The sequence below is a fragment of the Camelus ferus genome, chromosome 26 (assembly GCF_009834535.1).
Source record: "Camelus ferus isolate YT-003-E chromosome 26, BCGSAC_Cfer_1.0, whole genome shotgun sequence".
Classification (NCBI taxonomy): domain Eukaryota; kingdom Metazoa; phylum Chordata; class Mammalia; order Artiodactyla; family Camelidae; genus Camelus; species Camelus ferus.
Window position 1 is genome coordinate 1,888,645 of NC_045721.1, and position 17,633 is coordinate 1,906,277.

The following is a 17,633-nucleotide window of genomic DNA, read 5'->3' on the forward strand; positions in this document are numbered from 1 at the left end:
TAGCCGGTTTTCATAATTTGTCCCGATTGTGCCACACTTCAGTGACAGCAGGTAACCACAGGTAAACACTCCTGCTCCTGATTACACAGTAGTTTCCAAAGAGCAAGGCGAAGTTTAAGGAGATTGTCCCCTTGTCTCTCCACTCCCCCAAGATGGTAATTACAACAGTTTACCATCCTTCAGTCAGTTTTGCGTTCCATGTATATAGGTGGTGCATTCAGACTCACACGAGTTATGAATCACTCCATTTAGTCAACAATTTACCTTCTACTGTATATGTGTGTGTGTGTGTGTGTATATATATATATGTGTGTATATATATATATATATATTATATATATATATTTTTTTTTGGTAGGAGGAGGTAATTAGGTTTATTTATTTATTTATTCCTAGAGGACGTACTGGGGATCGAACCCAGGACCTCATGCATGCTAAGCAGGCGCTCTACCACTTGAGCTGTACCCTCCCTCCTCTATTTTTGAATGATACAAATTGTAAAAGCAAATGCAATTTCCCTGAAATGATTTCCTTTGGTCCAAGCTTTTTCCTTTAGAATTTATTTTCTTTACTTCACAATGATGAATGCTTGAAATATTAATTCTAACTCTAAAAATTAAGAATAGTTATTGATTCAAAAATGAATTCTTGGACACTTACATGGACGGTTAAATTTCCCTGCCACTACCTCTAACCAGCTTTGATTTAAACAAACATGAAAAATTAGAACAAACATTTCTAAATGCTCATTAGCAAGAACATTTCAGTGTACGGTAACAAACGGTACAAGATATGAGAGTCTTCAGGCAAGGCTGTTGTGCTAAAAAAGTGTAAGTAACCAGTTATATTAAATATTGGTAGTCATGTGACCAAAGAAGCCAGTCGCTAACACTGATCGGAGGTACTCAGGACTTCCGGTGGGACACACTCCTGGAAACACCACGAAAGGGCACAAATTCCAGGCACAGAAAACTTCCACCATCAGCAGGTGCGTGTGCTTCACGATATCATGATGTAGAATAAAAGTGTTACTGTGCATATTCTGAAGAAGCAAAGATGGTTAATTCAATTAAGAGGTAGCAGCAGGAGTAAGAACACCAATTAGTCCGTTATCCATGTGACATTTATTCCAGAATACAATCTAAGAGGAAGTTATTCTGATGCCTGCATTTTTCTTTTTTAATTTTGCAAAACAGGTCACATCAGAGTGGCATGAACACTGGACTCCTGCTTCTGAAGATGGTTTTTTTTGTTCCTGATTGTATCCTGAAGAAACCGAAGGTCTTCACAAGGTAAAAATCACTGTCTCTGGTTACAGTCTATCTCCCTAGGCACGTGCAGACTCTGTGTTCAGGACTTTTGAGGCATTTTTAATTTGTCTAACAAATGATCTGGAGATGTCGTTTTAACAAAGCGAAACGAAAGACACCAAAAAATTGGGAGAAAGTCATAAGTAAGATGATTTCACTGAGACACAAGTTAAAAATAAGAAAGGGCTGTTCATGATTTAGTAGAATCAGGAGATCACACTCGAACAACAATCACACACGTTGCTCATTTTCTGAGATGTCATTCCAAAGACAGCTGCACACTGTCAGCTTGGTTTTGGGGCTGCTGATAGTCATATTTCCTGGCTGTTAAGAAACAGATGAAACAAAATACAAAAAAAAAAAAGGAGATTAAAATGAATACAGTATCAAATTAATTACTAGATCACTTCATCACATCACAATCATGATTTTCAGTAATGAATCAGCTTAGAATTAAATTTTCTTAAGGATTTTTTTTTGGTAGTAAAACATAAAAACATAAAATTTGCAGCTTCACCATTTCTAAGCTTGTAGTTCAGTGGCACTGACCACAGCCACAGCATTGTGTTACCACCAACACCATCCACATTTTGACCATCCCGGGCTGAACTCTGTCCTCGTTAAACACGAACTCCCTATTCCTCCTCCCCTAGCTCCTGGCAACCACCATTCTACTTTCTGTCTCTATGAATTGGCTTCATATAAGTGAAATCACACAATATTTGTTCCTGCGTGACTGGCTGACTTCACTTCACGATAAGGATAATTACGAAGCATAATGTCCTCAAGGTTCATCCGTGTTGCAGCTCGTGCCAGAATTTCCTCCCTCTTAGAGGCTGAATAACGTTCCATCTATGTATTCACCACCTTTTGTGTATCCATTCATCATCGGTCAAGAACCCTTGGGTTGTTTCCACCTTTTGGCTACTGTGAATAATGCTGCTGTGTTCTAGTAAGTTTTACTTTTAATTTTTTAAGTTTTACTTTTTATTTTGAACTAATAACACAGGCACGTGATACAAAATGCAAAAGCAACACAAGAGGAAACAGTGAAAAGTGTTATCTTCCTCCTACCTTTCCCCAAAGGAACTGCTGTTCTTAGTTCGCAGGATAAAATTTATGCTGAAGAATTTTCTAGAAGCTCTACTTGTGTAAAATACACATATATACTTTTTTTCCCTACTTTTCACCTGTAATTCCACTCCACCTGAGATATATTCTAGTAACATCTTGCTGATCATTCTTTCTTCCTTCTTTTCATGTGTGTGCATGCACACGCACACACACACACACATATTTAAGTTTTCACTAGAGACACCTGTCTTTTAAAAATATCCAATCTTTTTCCTTTAAATCCCACAGTGTTCCCATCGAGGTAATGAATGTTATCAATCTGATGTGTATCTTTGCAAGGCTTCCTCCATGCCTATGTAATTACACAGAACATTTTTATTACATGTAGATAGGGATGCTTTTGTCATTTGATTTGAAAGGAGTGGCACCCTAGTAAACGTACAATTAAATCGTGCTTTTTTCTCAATTGATGGCACACTGTGGACACCACACCTCATTTTTTTAAATAAAAGGCTGTGGTTCGGATGTACGACTCATCCTGGCTCCGAGCACTTTGACCTTTGTTTCCTTCCCCACCCTACATACTCACAGCGTTCAGTCCCACAGGACATATTAACACTGAGGCAGGACCTCTGGCCTTGCACGTGGATGCCACGTTCTAGAAGCCGTTCCCACACTGCCGTGGCGGGCTGTACACGGTCGCTTAATTGTAACAGAAGCGGCTGCAAACTCTATAAACAGAAAATTCAGACCCAAACTAAAAGCAGCCTCAACTCAACTTGCCCTCAGCCAGATCCCCAAAATGCTCTTGGCCACTTGGATGTCACTGCCCAAGAGGGAATTAGAGCAGGACGAGATAGCAGGCTTCCCCAGCGTTGAAGTTTCTTAAGTTTGGCAAAATCTACAAAAATGCAATCACATGAACACATCGGGGTCTTGGAAGGATCTGGAGGCACTAACTTCACGCCAGCCTGGTTTGCTGATACCGTGAGGAGTAGCTAAAAAAGGCACAAGGTTTTCATTATCAGCTATTTCTGGTAACTTTCACCAACTAGACCCAATTCCCAAAATCCTATTTTAAATTGACGCCTGTATGTAGTTAAGCACAGATTATACTCACAAATGGAATACATTTCCAGTTGCTGTCTTAAACGGATTTTGCTTATTGTGTCGTAAAAGTTGGGCTCTGACAAAGCCTCTGCTGTAGGTGGCAGGCTGAATATTCTCATAATTTTCCTTTTATTCCTAAAACACAAAACCAATGCAGAGAAGAGATTTGGATTCACGGCTACAAGACTGCAATACTCTCATGATTATACAAATCGGGAGCTGCATTAAAAGCACATTAGTGGCAGAGTTCGTCTTCTATTTTGTCTCTGTGAGATGCTTCCTTGGCTCAAAGATTCTTTCTCTCATCAAAGTATGAAGTGCCTACCTGTAAAGCCACAGAGCTACAAGAAAAAAAAATAAAGTAGGTAAACACACCTCCCTGCAAAAAAAAAAAAAAAAAAAAAAAAGCCGTATTATATGAAAAAATGCACAAACCGAAAAAATGTGATTTTTTTTCTTCCTCCCTCTCCTGTCTTCCACATGAAGCTAAATGACTGGGTTGGGGGATAACAGTAGGTGAGCAGACCTTAATTTTGGAAAACAATGAACAAATGGATTTCTTAAACGGAGCAGCCTGGCCTTAGTGGGACCATCTCCTGGTTGAAATTAACAACAGTGCTTTTCTGCTTCGAAAACGGGGCTATGTGGAGGCGGCGGGGGTTAGTTTTAGGGGGAAGCTGGTACCTGCCTGTGGCCCCGTGCTGATTTGTGGAGCCTTCTCCCAGCCACCCCCGGAGAGTCCAGGCGGCCACTGGGCCAGATGCTCAGAGGTCCTGAGGTTGGACACGGGGAGCCTGCGTGTCTGATGCCAAGTGTGGGCTCTGAACTATTCCCCAGGGCAAACGTCAATTATTCTTGGATGACTAATTATTTTGAACTGTCTAATGTCTTTTGACCTTGGTTAGAGGACTCCATGAGGCACGCAGCTATGTGCAGGAGCAACTCGGTCCAACTATGACTGTTTTTCCTCTTCCAAGCAGCCACCCACCCCCCCGCCACCTCTTTTTCACTGTACTTAAAGGAAAGGAGTCAGGGGATGTGGGAAAGCACAGTTAAATCATGCTACAGCACCTGGAATTAAGGCAGGAAATAGTAATGAGGATTTACACCCTGTGGCAAGTCAGGGACACAAAGGTCAAAGGTCCTTGTTCTCGGGGGACTGCGTTTTTGTGGGATGGATGGACAAGTAATCAGATCATACCAAAATGATTCCAGTACGTGCTATGACATAGTCATGCACAAGAAACAGCAGGGAAAGCTTGAATGTGCAAAGACAGAACTGCTGAACACGCAGGAATCAGTGTTTCTGAATTTCAGGGATGTGGGCCAAAAATATGCGCTCATCCAAGGGTGATGGTGAACCCAGGCTGAGTGATAAAACTGAGCTACGTTAGAAATGATAGAACGAGACTCTACAGCAGCTGGTCCAGGCGCCAAGAGCTGCCTGAAATCCCCGGCTCTTGAAGCAACGGGGTTTTCAAAGCCTCATCTTGGGTGTCCCATATTTGAGGGCAGACCTGAGTGTTTTCACAGAGGTGAAAAAAAAAATGCTGATGAAATGATTTTTGTGTATTTAATTTAGATCGAACAAGCAAACAAAGCAGCCTGCAAAACTGTTAAAGGCCCAGTTTCTTATCTACCCCGAGACACCAAAACATTTACCTCTTGGCATACATGAAGAGCCCAAAGCTGACAAGGATCACGACCAGGTAAACATTGGTGGCTTCATTCCAGGCCTCGTGTACGCTGTAATCCATGGAGCCATCAGCACCCATCACTCCGTAACCGCCAGGCATGGGGCTGTGGGGCCACAAAGAAAACAGGGTCCCCTTCAGTCAGTGATGGGGTGACCCGGACAGGGGCTGGCCCACGTATGGCCTGCTGGCCAGCTCCAGCCCGCCGTCTGTTTGTGTATCGCCCAGGAGCCAAGAATGGTTTTACAGTTCTTTTATTTTTTTTTAAAGAACTTGTTTTACAAATTTATTTTATTTTTATTATTATTTTTTTTTGGTGGGGGAGGTCATTAGGTTTATTTACTTTTAGAGGAGGTACTGGGGATCGAACCCAGGACCTTGTGTGTGTATGCTAAGCACGCGCCCTACCACTTAAGCTATACCTTCCCCAACTGCTTTTATATTTCCAAATGAATATTTTATTTTATATTTTTATTTTATTTTATTTTATTCTATTCTATTTTTTAAATATAAGCTCTTTATCCATAACATAAAAATCTCACCACACATAAAAGAACAATATTTCTATGAAAATATTTATTTTCTTGTCATTTTTTAAAAATTGAAGTACAGTCAATTACAATGGTTAGAAATACCTCCAGAGTAGCTCCTATTTTTGCCTCCCAGCCCTCAAAGCCTAAAATATTTGCAGTCTGGCTGTTTAAGAAAAAGTTGGCCAACCCCGGTCTGGCTCACTAAGGCATGTAACATATTTCCCCTGATTTTCAGCTTTGAGACACCATGAAGGTTAAAACTCGGGATCAAAAAAATCGTATGTCTAAAAGTTTCCGGGTTGAAATGTCAGGGCACGGTGTCCAAATTGGAACTATTACTCAGGTGGGAGTGACTGAGCACTTGACATCCAGGCTCAAACAACTGGCCGTGATGCTAAAGAGGACAGGGACAGTGTGGGACTGGATGAGATGCCACAGCCACCACTCTGCTCTTCACAGGCCCCTGACGCACCTGGAAAATGTCTGGAGCTTTCTCAAACGGCCTCTCGGCTGAACGGGGCTGAAAGGAGCTGTGGGATAAAAAGTGACTTTTGCTATTTATACAGCTGCGACTTCTGTTTAAGGAAATGCATTCTTTGGATGTTCCCACAGAAAATGAGCGTGGTAACAGACAGTGTATCAGATCACAAGGGAAAGGGTAATGGTTTCCTATTTGTGTTTGGGAAGTTAAGTGAATTCTTCCTTCAAGAGAAAGTTCCTCCCTTGTGTTAAATCTAAACTAGGTAGGGCTAAGTAAGATGACCTAGTATGTGAAAGAAATTCAGAAGTGTTGTTTGAGACGATTTATACAAAGGAGAAAAACTGAACCAATGACAGGGGATAACTGTACTGTGGTTTCTAGTAAGAGTCATTTTCTAATACCAAGAAGAAGTATCTGGAAGGTCCAAGAAATTGTTTTGCAATTTTTCCTAGACATTCTACAACAATAAAGCCATTGCAGAAATTCCTCCACTAAAGTATCTTGCAATCTGTCCTATGAGCCTCCGAAGTGTTCTTTAATGCAGATTTGGCTCAGCAAGTTATGAAGCATATATTAAGGGTAAAAAGTCTGTTTTCTTTCTTAGAGTTTGCCTCTGCATAAAATGAGTGAAAGTTCCCCCTGGGGTGGGCTCCCAGGCCAGGTGACATGTTTGTCCCTTTCTGACACCTGAAGTCTCTGTCAGACATTTGGGGACAGGATTCTTCATTTACAATAAACTGAGTACCATGAATGGCCATTTAACTTCAACTCTAGACATCATGGGCAAGAATAATTTCTCTGAAGCATCTTTTGTTGTCTGATGAATAAAAAGATTGGTCTTGTAAAAAATTAGCCAGGGGATAATAAAAACAGGACTTAAATTATAAAAGTTACAGATGCAAGATCTAAACATTATTTCATCATTAAACCACGTCCAATTCCTAGATAGTAAAGACTAGCTATAGATTTTTTTTTTTTTAAGAAGAGGAGGAAGCACAGGGAGATTTCACATTTTTGGTTTTGATTCTTGTTCCTTAACACTGAACTCTAGAGTTTCTCTGAATGTAACATGATTTATAGTAAGTAATCGCCTACTTTAGAAATGGAAACCTTTGGAAGATCGGAGACTGTCTTTATGATTTATGGACTCTAGAATTTTTTTCCTAGATTTTCATTGGTGCCAAAATGTAAAATAAAAATGACTGTGTTTTTGGCAAATAAGAGATGTCTTAGCTGTCTGATCTGAGATGCTGCAGAAGGCCCGCATAACCATGTGGCGAGGGTGTAGGTTTCAGGATGGGGGAGTTACTAACATATCAGAGTAGAATCAGGGAACATATATCACAGTGGCTCCTGGAACATTCTGCAGGTGCCCTTTACCTGACACATTCTGAAAGCGTTTCCGACCTGTTTTCTAACACCTGACTGGATCTGAGGCAGGTTAATTTCTTGCATCCGTTATTCACAAAATTCTGTTCATGTGCCACTCAATAAATGAGGTATGCCTACAGAGCTTGTGTTCCTCCTGCTACAAAGAGGCCAGACTTAAATTACATTTAGAAAAGGATTCTGAAATACTGACAGAATGGTACATTTTTCACGTGCATTATACAGCATACATTATACAACTTCATTAGTATGCAATGACACCACTGTTCCGAAGTTCCGGGGACACACGCTCTGGAGTTATTTTTGGTAGTGCAGTTGTGAAAGATTTGCACTGAGGGTAGGCCTTTCCTGCCCAGTCCTCCATCATGACCAAAGGCAGGACTTTGTAAGACTGCCAGGAATAAGGAATGGTCTTGTTCAAGGTCATCATACAGACCCATGGGTCCCATGCGGCCTGAACTATGACCAGTCCCCTCCCAGCCTGCCAGGGTCTAACCAAGTGTGCACACACACACCTGCTGAGTGGTTACTGCATACCACCACAGCCTTCCTCTCGAGTCCAAAGCAGAAGGCCCAGGGGCATTACAGCGGTTCATTCCTGGCAAGTTAATGAATGTTTCAGCAAGATCACCACGTGCTTGGTTTGTCATTAAAAGCTTTTTTGAGAAAAGTGACCTTTTTTCACATATTTTCCCTGTAAAGTAATGCTTGAAATATTTCCGTAAGGAGACGCTATGATGAGCTGAACGTAAGTATCCAGAAAGTTGGCAAAACATGACAACTAGGGCTTGATTTCAGTTTGACAAACTTTTACGTGGAGAACAAGAACTCCTCGGCTATATCGAAAAATTTTAAAACAGTGTCCTGATTTGGGGTTCCTGATACCATGTCTAGGTGGTTCAGTTTTGAAGATCACTTGTCAGCCTATCTCGAATGCTATCAGTTTTGTCTCTCATTTAGAGCTTTGTTATTGCGACACAAATTCAGATTAGAATCACCCATATAGTTTCAAGAGTTCCTTACAACACCATCCAGCGCAAAAATGTGATTTTCTTTCTCCCAATCCTCTGAAATGCCAAAGGTTTGGGTTCCGGAAGCCAAAGGGTACAAGTTGACAGGCCTTCAACCAACAGGGGGAAAGGCAGTTAACACAAAGTCATCTAATTTTCACAACCACCCTGCTGGGAGGCACTAAAGCACCATTTGACAGAAGCACCGGGATTGGAGGTGGTGGTCATTCAACTTGCCCCAGGCCACCCACACTGGGGAGTGGGAGGGAGGGTCGTCACACGTCCGGCCCCGACCCAGACCCGGGAGACCGGCTCCTCCCGGGAGGAGGTGCGGTGGAGCCGCACGGTGTGATCCTCTCCCGGGAGCGGCCCGGGCGGGCGCGCGGCCCGATCCTAAAGCGCGCCCGCTACAGCCCAACCCTCCCGAACTCTCCCGGGCGCCTGGCGCTGCGAACTCGGGGCCCCACTGTGCCCGGAGGGGCTCCGAGGCCGGGCGCGGCGACGAAGGAGCAGGGCCGCCGGGGCCGCGGGGCTGTGGGCACCCTCCCCTCCCCCCACTCCCCTCCCCCACTCCCCTCCCCCACTCCCCTCCCCCTCCCCCGCGCGGCGGGGCGGGGCGCGAAGGGGCGGGGCGTGTGGCAGGGCGGGGCGGGGCGGGGGCGGGGCCGGCCAGCCGGCGTGGGGCGCGGGTCCACTCACGCTGCTCGCTCCGCAGGCGGCGCGCGGCTCGGCTGCTCAGCTCGGGGCTCTTTCCCCCGCAGTCGCGGCCAGACGCGCGGAGCCGGTTACCGGACGGACCCGGGCGACCTCTGCCTTCGTCATTTCCTGCCGGCCCGGCGGCTTCCGGATGGAACGAGGAGCCAGGTCTTTTCCCCCCCACCCCCCTCTCAGGGTTTGAACGGGAGAGACGCCGCGACGGCCCCGGTGCCGCCCCCGGGCGCGTGAGTGGAGCCCGGCCCTTTCCCTCCCCGGCGGCGCGGCGCCGGCCCCGCCCCCGGCCCCTCCCCGCGACCCCGGGCCGCGCGACCCCGCGGCTCTGGTGGCGGAGGGTCTGGCCGCCCCCGCCTGGAGGTCCACGTGGGTCTGGCAGCGGCGAGTCCGAGCGGGCGGGGAGAGGGGACGGGTCCTCCCGGGAGCGCTGCGCTGCTTCCCGCCCCACCTCGGCGCGCCCGGGCGCCGCTCGGCGTGGGAGGGGGGTGTGCCTTGGCCCACGGTGGAGATTAAGCTGGAAACGCGAAGATTGTCTTTTTTCGTAATGAGGGCATCGGGTTACTTTTATTATTTACTTAGGAAAGCACGTGTTCTCCAGACTGTCTTTGCATTTTCCCTATCGCAATAAATGATGCGTGGCGGAGACTGTTGGAAGTGTTTTAAAAACTGGATGTGCCCAGGATGCTGTAATAGTGTCAGTTTAAGCGGCATTGGGGTGTTGAAACATTTTTGTGTTGGAAGAAGTTGAAAAATTCTGGCATGAGACAGGTAATGAATTTATGTAGGATTTCAGCATCAGTATTGAAGTAATCAGATTTCAGGGGTTGGCGCAGCCTTGCAAATAAGTGGCCACTTATCCACGTGCTTGAGGTCTTAACTACTCATTCTGAGCTAGTTCTCCAGGATCAGCTGACTGCTGATTATAATTCATAGTAGACCCATGTGGAGCTTGTGTTAATTGATAAGCAGAGATTAGAGCTAACATTTAACGCTGTACTCCTTAGCAAGTTTTCTCTGCTGCTTTGTGGATTCTGTTACAATTAAACTCACCTGTGTCTGGATGACGACCATTACTTAGTGCTTAACATAGAAGCGTTATTTTTAGTAGTAACACATACTAGCTTATATATATATGTACCCACATATATAATTTTATTTTTATTTTATTTTTAAAAATTTCATTTATTTATTTATTGGGGGGCAGGTGATTAGGTTTATTATTTACTTTTAGTGGAGGTACTGGGGATTAACCCAGGACGCTCTTACATGCTAAGCACAGGACTCTTCCACTGAGCCATACCTTCCCCCTAACATATATAATTTTATAACTATTTACTTTGACTTCAGGTTGGAAAATTAGGAACAAAAAGAATGGATAGTGTTGAGTACTAATTGTTTGCCAGGCCTATGCCAAATAGTCTGCGTGCTTTGTCTCATTTAATCTTCCGAATTACTTTTTGCATGAACATAGGTTGCACAGAATGCACAGGAGTTTGATTTGAACGTGTCCAAAAGTGGAATGTGTACATTCATTCCTTTGTTTCTGGTTTTGTAAAATACAGGTGTTAGCAATATGAAGTGACTCATAGAGTAAATTAATAGGTTTTTTCCAAGTTAGAAGATGGGTTTCCAATTGCATAGAACTGCAGTGAGTCCCTTTATTTGGCTAGTCAATAGTTTGCAAAGTCCTTTGTCTCTTCTTTATCCAAGTTCCCATGACACATCATTGTTACCCAAAGAACAGGCTACGTTTGGATATTGGAAAAAGGTAAATATTGGGAAAGACTTAATGCCCCTTCTGAAAGTCCCCCTGTTTCCATATTAAGTTTCTAAGGGACGTTTCTAATTAAGGGTTAACAGATGACAATAAAACAGAAAGAGTACTTTTCCAGTACCAAACCAAGGAAGTAAAAAACTGGGGGTTGGCTGTTACTTTGTTGATGAGTCTAACATTCATGGGTTTAAGAACGTTAAGCATGTTAGGTAAACTACATTGTACGAGTTCTACGTAATTTTTCAGTTTGCCTTTCAACGTCTTAAACATAGTTAAGTCCAGTACTTTGTGCATTAAGAAGTTACGTTTTGGCTGGATTTAACTGAGTGGTTTTGACTTCCTTCATCAAGAAGTGTATTTTGACTGTGTGTCCAGAGATACGCTTTAATGATTTACGGAGGCATAGCAATGATGAGAATGGTGGTGGGGTCTAACAGTTGGCATCTTGTCAGAGTAAAAGTAGATGAAAGGCCGTAGAGGATGAGGGAAGCCCTTGGAAATGTGTCTTGTTTGTAATTGGAGCATATTGGGCTCAGTGTGTCTTTGGATTCTAGTGGTCCGTCCCTGGAGAGGGAATGACTGGGAATGCTCTGCCAGGCAGTGTTCAAAAAAGGGTTCCTTTACCTAAAGGCACTCTCTCTGGGGAAGGGATGGGTGGAGAGTTGTCACCAACGGAAGGATGTGAGAAGAAAAAGATCATGTGTTTCTTTTGGAGTTAATACATCCTCCCATCGTGGTACCACATGGCATCTTCGGGCCCTTTCCTGGCAGGTATTTGATGTTCGTGGGAAAAGGGCCGGAGGAGACAGAATGGGGCTTTAATTGTGACTTTCGTGTGGGCGGCATCCATCAGCTGGGAAAACCATCCCAATAATACTGACTGTGTGTCTGTCAGTCTCTCATGTTATTCGTGTCCAGAAATTTGGAGGCTATCCCTCTGGTGTGCTTTACGGACAGTGGTACATGTTTAGAATACAGTACACGAAAAGTTGTGAATTTCTCACGACAGCCATTGTTGGATGTTCACCATTGTCGGAAGCGGGGGTGACCGCAATGCCGGCGTCAGCTCCTGTGTGTAAGTCCTTTAGGCGAAGATGCGTGTCCTTGGATGGGAAGACCAGCCCTTCTTCCTTCCTTCGGAACTCAGCCCTCACATGACATGCCCTGTCAGCTCCCAGGGTGTGGGGACCTTGTCTGTGTCCCTCATGGCCCCAGAGCCTAGGACAGGACCTGGCATCTGGAAGGTGTGCAGTAAACACCTGAGAAATGAGCAGAGATGCATTGGAAACCTCGTCTGTCTTCTGGCCTCGGATGGAGAGCCCCCTGGCCTTTAGGGACGGGGCCACTGCAGCCTCGCCCTCCGGAGTCTGCCGTTCACACCGAGCCCCTGAATGTTAGCCGTTTATACCCCATACTTTGGCATTTCATCTTTTCTGGCTTTATATTGTTGCATGAGCGTTCCCTGGGTTTTGTTTCCCCACCCAAAATACAGGCTTCTTGAGGGCAGAGAAGACACAGTGCTATGTCTGAGAACTTCCTTGTTCACCCAGGATAACAGTATGTACAGAGTTGGTTTCTTTTTACCTATTAAGTGAACACTAGATGGGGAAACATCAGAAATATTCAAAACGTGGTCCCAGTCCTTGAGTAGGTAGTATTTTAGTTGAGCAAACGTTGTGTACTCACGTGGAACAGTATGAAACGTTGGCGCTAAATGAAGGAAATAATAATAGATCACGTTTTATGTAGGACTTAAAATGTGCCTGACACTGCCCCCGGTCCTTCTATGAGTTACTTTAGAACATAGGTACAGTTCTAATCCCATTTTTCAAATGAGGAAACTGAGGCCCAGCAAGGAATTTAAGTTACTTGCCCAAGATCACAATACGAGTCGTAAGCAGGGAGACAGGCTGTGAGCCCGGGCAGCCTGGGTCCTGAGTCACTGTGGGCCCTCTAGGGAGATTTACTTTATCAAAGACAGACGAGAGGTCTAAAAGCTGACACTGTTTTCTCAAATTTCCAAGTAGCACACACAATTGCAGTGGCTCTGGGCTGCAGTAAAAGGGCTGGATTTTCCAGGTGGAAGAGGTTGATAATGAAATGGTTGCGGGGACACTGTATTTTGAAATGACTAAAGGCAAGATGAGAGAAGCTGAATTTTGAATCTCAAAGCTAAGTGAGGGATATGACTCTTCCTAGGAATGGAGTTCTAGGACAGTGACTCACCGGGACATAGGGCAGTGATTTTAAGTTACTAATTCAGTGTCAAATAACTCATGCGAAATAAAGCAATACTGAATGACACTTGTTACGACTTTAAAAACACTTTTAAACCCCTAGTGGACATAGTTTCCCAGCGAAGGGGAGTGTGACTGAAGGTTTCCTGTGCACGTCTGTCCATTTGCTTTGTCCATCTGTGAAATCTTGACCCACGTTTTCAGCTTGTCTTGGACAATAGAGAACACACTTGGGGCTCAGAGGCCTCTTCAAACCAAGTGATGTTCTTTGGTGGGGGGAAAAAAAAACCCCAAACCATAAAATCACGCTGTTGATCTGGTGACAGACCTAGAACGAAGTCATTTTGAAGCCATGTGGAATTGGATGAGGGCCTACAGACAAAATCCAGCAAGAGGAAGAGAAACAATATTCTCTGAAGGCCCAGTCTTGTATCCCTCTTGTCGGGAGCTGACAGTTATTCTGGGGGTGTCGGGCATCAGCAGAGTCCACTGAATCCAAATGACTCAGCAGAGAGGGGAGTCCGCACGTCACCACACCCACTGCCCCGAAATCAGAGGATGAAGTACCTTGAATGAATCATGGGCCGCAACCCTGGTCTGATGCCGGGGGGACACCCGCTCTGCAGGTACGGTGCCGTGGGCTGCAGGTCACTTCTGGTGGGAGGTCGTGACGGGGGCCTTGGGGGTGGGCAGGGCTTTGTGATTTAAGTAAGAAATGGTCCGTGCTGTGGTCATTTTCGCATCAGCTCATATTTTGGGAGGACCTGTCATAGAAGCAAGCTTCCAGCTATGAATATGGTCCCACAGTTGTGTTCTATTGTAATATCCGAGGAAATAATTTGGAAAACTTGAGCTAAGATAATCCTTCCTGAAGGGTTTATCCAGTTGGCATGTCAGCCTTAATCTTAATTTCGAGGTCTTCTCGGAACGGAGGCTTTTTAGGGAAAGAGGTGATGATACACCAGTTCATTTGCTTTAAGGCGGTCAAGCTGGGAGAATGTAATGCCGTCTCTCCTGCCCCATTTGATGACTCTGAGAACTAGGTCCCGAACCTGAGCTCCTGGGGCAGTTCTTTAAGTACGAGTGCCCATCAGAATGACCCAGGGTTTATTACACAGTAACAGTAGCAGATGCTTTAGCCTAATCCCACAGATTCAGATTTTTCAGAGCAGGAGCTGAGCTGGGCATCACTGTTTTAAACCATCCTCAAATGGTCCTAGAACCTCCCTCCCCCGTGAGAAGAACCAGCCCTGGAATTGATAAGAAAATCAGGGCAAAGTCAAACAAATGACGTGCCCACAGCTGATAGGGTGGTATCAAGATTTTATCACCAGATAGAATGTGATTTGAGAATTTTATGGCTGGAAGAAATTTTGCAGGTCATCGGTTCTGTAGCTCACTTTATAGCTGAATATAAAAACCGTGCTTGTTGGTACCATCCCCAAGAAAGACAGGAGCGCAGAGAAAAAGTTGTTCTCTCAAAGCCCATCTTCTGTCCTGGCCGGAGTAAAGATCAAAACGTCCATCACCAGACTTTCTTTACAATTTTGACTGATACTTCCCGTTAATTTCAGAAACAGTCAATAATTTGCAGTATTTTTGTTGTATGGCCTATAATGCCCTTTAAAATTTTTTTGAATGTGTAGTATATTTAAAGCTGAAGTGACAGATGAACATTTTTGTTTAGATAGCTTATTTTGCAGTCTTAGTTAGGATGCAACAGTGTGAAAATTTTCACTGCTTTATTAGAGTCTTTTTTGTTTTTAAAATCTGGTTGATTTTTAACTTTTTTTCCCCCCAAGGCATCTTACCGTGGAAACAACACAGTTTCACTTCCATGCCATCTTTGAGGATGGGAGAATCCTAGTTTCAACGTGTCCTCAGTAGAGACCAAAGAACCAGGTTTGTTCTTTCAAGAAGTGTCCCAATGCCTCGGAACAGGAGCCGTTTCCAGAAGTAAATAGTAATGTCCGATGCCTGTGAACCGGACTGTATGGCCAAGTGACTCATTAAGATGTTCATGGAAGAATGCTTAAAAAAAAAAAAAACTGAAGAAAAGGCAAATTTCAAGAAGTGACCCCAATGCCATGTAGGATTTTTGAACAGCTGAAAGAAGATAGTTCTGCAAATCCGAGTGACAAGACTCTAGCGTGTTTCTTTCCATGTGTCTTACATTATCTTTGTGAACCCATTGCTTTTGTGTGTGGTTTTCAAGTTAGTTTCCTCTACTGCAATAGCTGGTCATCTGCTTACGATCAGAGTTTTACTCTGTGTGGGTGGAGAAGTAGTAGCTAGAGTAGGAGAAATGGGAGCAGTTCACTGGGGCGGCGGCCCCCAGAAATTGACCTTCCCTGGTGAATAACTGAAGCTGGAGGACGTTGAAGAGCTGCTGCTTCGCAGTGGTGTGCCGCTGCTTGTTCATAATCTTCGCCACTTCAGTTGCCTCTTTCTTTATCTTCCTCTCGGTCTCTGTGTGTGCATGTTTTTTTCCCCTGCAGTTTTTTGGACTGAAAATCTGATGATCATATTTTTTCAGCCTAAAAATAAGAGTTAGATGAATTATAGCTTCATGACTAGACTTTTGATATGGTAGCTCTGTTACCCTGGGTGGTTTTGTGGGTTGGAGAGTAGAATAATTTCCATCCTTGTTCAGAGTGGCCCTTTACTACTTTCATGTTCCTGTTTGGTGTTTTGTTTTCTTCTGCTGTCTCTAGATGGAAATGAAGGATGATGGCTATGTTCTGTTCTCAGTTACCTAGGAGACCAGAAAAACATGGGTCGTAGAGATTTATAGAAAATTTATAGCATCTTTCCATTATTGTTTAAACCTTGTGTGAAGCTTCCATCAAACTTCTTTTTAGCAATCTTGATGTAAATACTACTTTCTTACTCTGCTTTTTCTTTTTTAGGGAGGTAGTTAGAAGCAGGGATTTCTCCAAACGCATATAAACAGAGAGAAAGAGAGAAAGCTTTTGTGATTAACAAATGAAGCAGTTGGGCATCAAGGTCAGTGATGGGAATGCACACGTGGTCGGTGTGAATTAGTCTGTGAGTTAGAGCTATAGGATTGCTAACTGGCCTCAGCAAATTTTGTTGCTCTTCGCTCTTTCTTTTGCTACTAAGTCAGTTGACCTCATCAATCATTTTCTCCTCTGTAGTGTTCTTGACTCAAGTTTTTACCCTGTGGAGACAAAGAGAAACAAAAGAACAGACTTTAAATTTTAATTTAGTAAAGTGAAATTCCAGAAACCATTTGCTTTTAAAATATTCTCTTTTCAGCCCCATAGGCTTCTTTCACTTCATCCTTTCCTCGCCTTTCTACCCTGTTTATCACCTGTTTATCTCACTTCCACGTTTTTTTTCCTCATCGGTCCAGAATTTCTTGTTTGGAGTCTTTGCATTTTGCCTACTTCCTGCCTTGTCTGTGACTCAGCCTCCCATTGAAAATTCTATTCTCCTTACCCTCGGTTTCCTTGGGCGTGCCTCCTTCCTCACCCGTCTAGTTCATCTGTGTAATTCACTGATCTGTCATGAGTTTCACCCAGCGCCGATTCCTTCGCAGCTCTGAATCTGCGTTGTTTTCTCCCTGTACCTTTCAGTCTTGTTCGGGTGCTCCGTGAGCTCTTTTTCTATTTCCCCTGTCCCCGGGGGGCAGGTATTACTCGATGGATTTATTGTCAGTATTTGCAGAGAACACAGGTCCTTGCTGTGTATTTCCTGGGTAGCCAGGATAAATCAATTATTATTAACTTTTCTCAGAACATTGAGCTTCCTGTATTTTCTGCTTCTAAGAATTAGATTGGTGTTCTAGAAGGCTAATATTACTTTGAGGGAGTCAGGACAGAGATATGATGCTGTCATTTAAAACTCTTGATTCCCGAGTTCATGCCGTTTGAATCCACTGCCTTGTCTTAAAAAATTAAAGATGACATCCAAAGCAGGTTTGGGGGTGGGGGGGTGGTGTGGAGGATGGGGAGAGAAAGATAAATACTAGAAAAGGACCCATAGTCAATTTCTAGAACTGGGAAGAAAACTGAAAACACAAACTGCATACTCAAAGATTTATTAGGTAAAAGGACCCCAGAAAGAATAAAAAGTATCAGTAATTCTGTCAACCAATCCCGATACTAGATCGTCTGTATTTTTATATTTTCCTTTAAATTCCAAGACTTTAACGGAAGAGAAACTTAATCTTATGAATATTTATTTTCTTTTGAGAGACTCGATGCCTCCTTAAATGTTAACTTGTATCATTTTGTGAATATGCTGTAACAGCCTCAAAATGTCACTAGGAACTGACCCCGTTAGTT

The 17,633-nt window shown here is 43.9% G+C and overlaps 2 protein-coding genes across 5 annotated transcripts in view; one reads left to right on the forward strand and one right to left on the reverse strand.

Annotated features, from left to right (window-relative positions):
• Positions 1 to 1,105: 1,105 nt before the first annotated feature.
• Positions 1,106 to 9,507, reverse strand: SMIM19 (small integral membrane protein 19). Its single transcript, XM_032468570.1, has 4 exons — positions 9,301 to 9,507; positions 5,157 to 5,294; positions 3,505 to 3,629; positions 1,106 to 1,634 (listed from the first exon to the last, which is right to left on the reverse strand). The coding sequence occupies exons 2-4, from the start codon at positions 5,288 to 5,290 to the stop codon at positions 1,570 to 1,572; spliced, it is 324 nt and encodes a 107-aa protein (XP_032324461.1). The 5' UTR covers positions 5,291 to 5,294; positions 9,301 to 9,507; the 3' UTR covers positions 1,106 to 1,569.
• The window catches only part of SLC20A2 (solute carrier family 20 member 2), a 93,326-nt gene continuing 85,022 nt past the window's right edge, over positions 9,330 to 17,633 (forward strand). For 2 of the 4 annotated variants that reach the window (XM_032468564.1, XM_032468565.1), the window contains exons 1-2: positions 9,584 to 13,949; positions 15,126 to 15,225. The gene's annotated coding sequence lies outside the window, so the exon portion shown is untranslated. Of the gene's footprint in view, positions 9,466 to 9,583; positions 13,950 to 15,125; positions 15,226 to 17,633 lie in introns of those variants that run through there. The other 2 variants (XM_032468566.1, XM_032468567.1) reach the window with 2 other exon arrangements.

Coding starts and splice junctions, on each gene's coding strand:
- SMIM19 (XM_032468570.1), bottom strand. CDS start 5,290: ATGCCTGGCGGTTACGGAGTGATGGGTGCTGATGGCTCCATGGATTAC. Junction 3,630..5,156: donor CTCTTCATGTATGCCAAGAG/GTAAATGTTTTG, acceptor TTTGTGTTTTAG/GAATAAAAGGAAAATTATGA. Junction 1,635..3,504: donor ACTGGAAATGTATTCCATTT/GTGAGTATAATC, acceptor GTTTCTTAACAG/CCAGGAAATATGACTATCAG.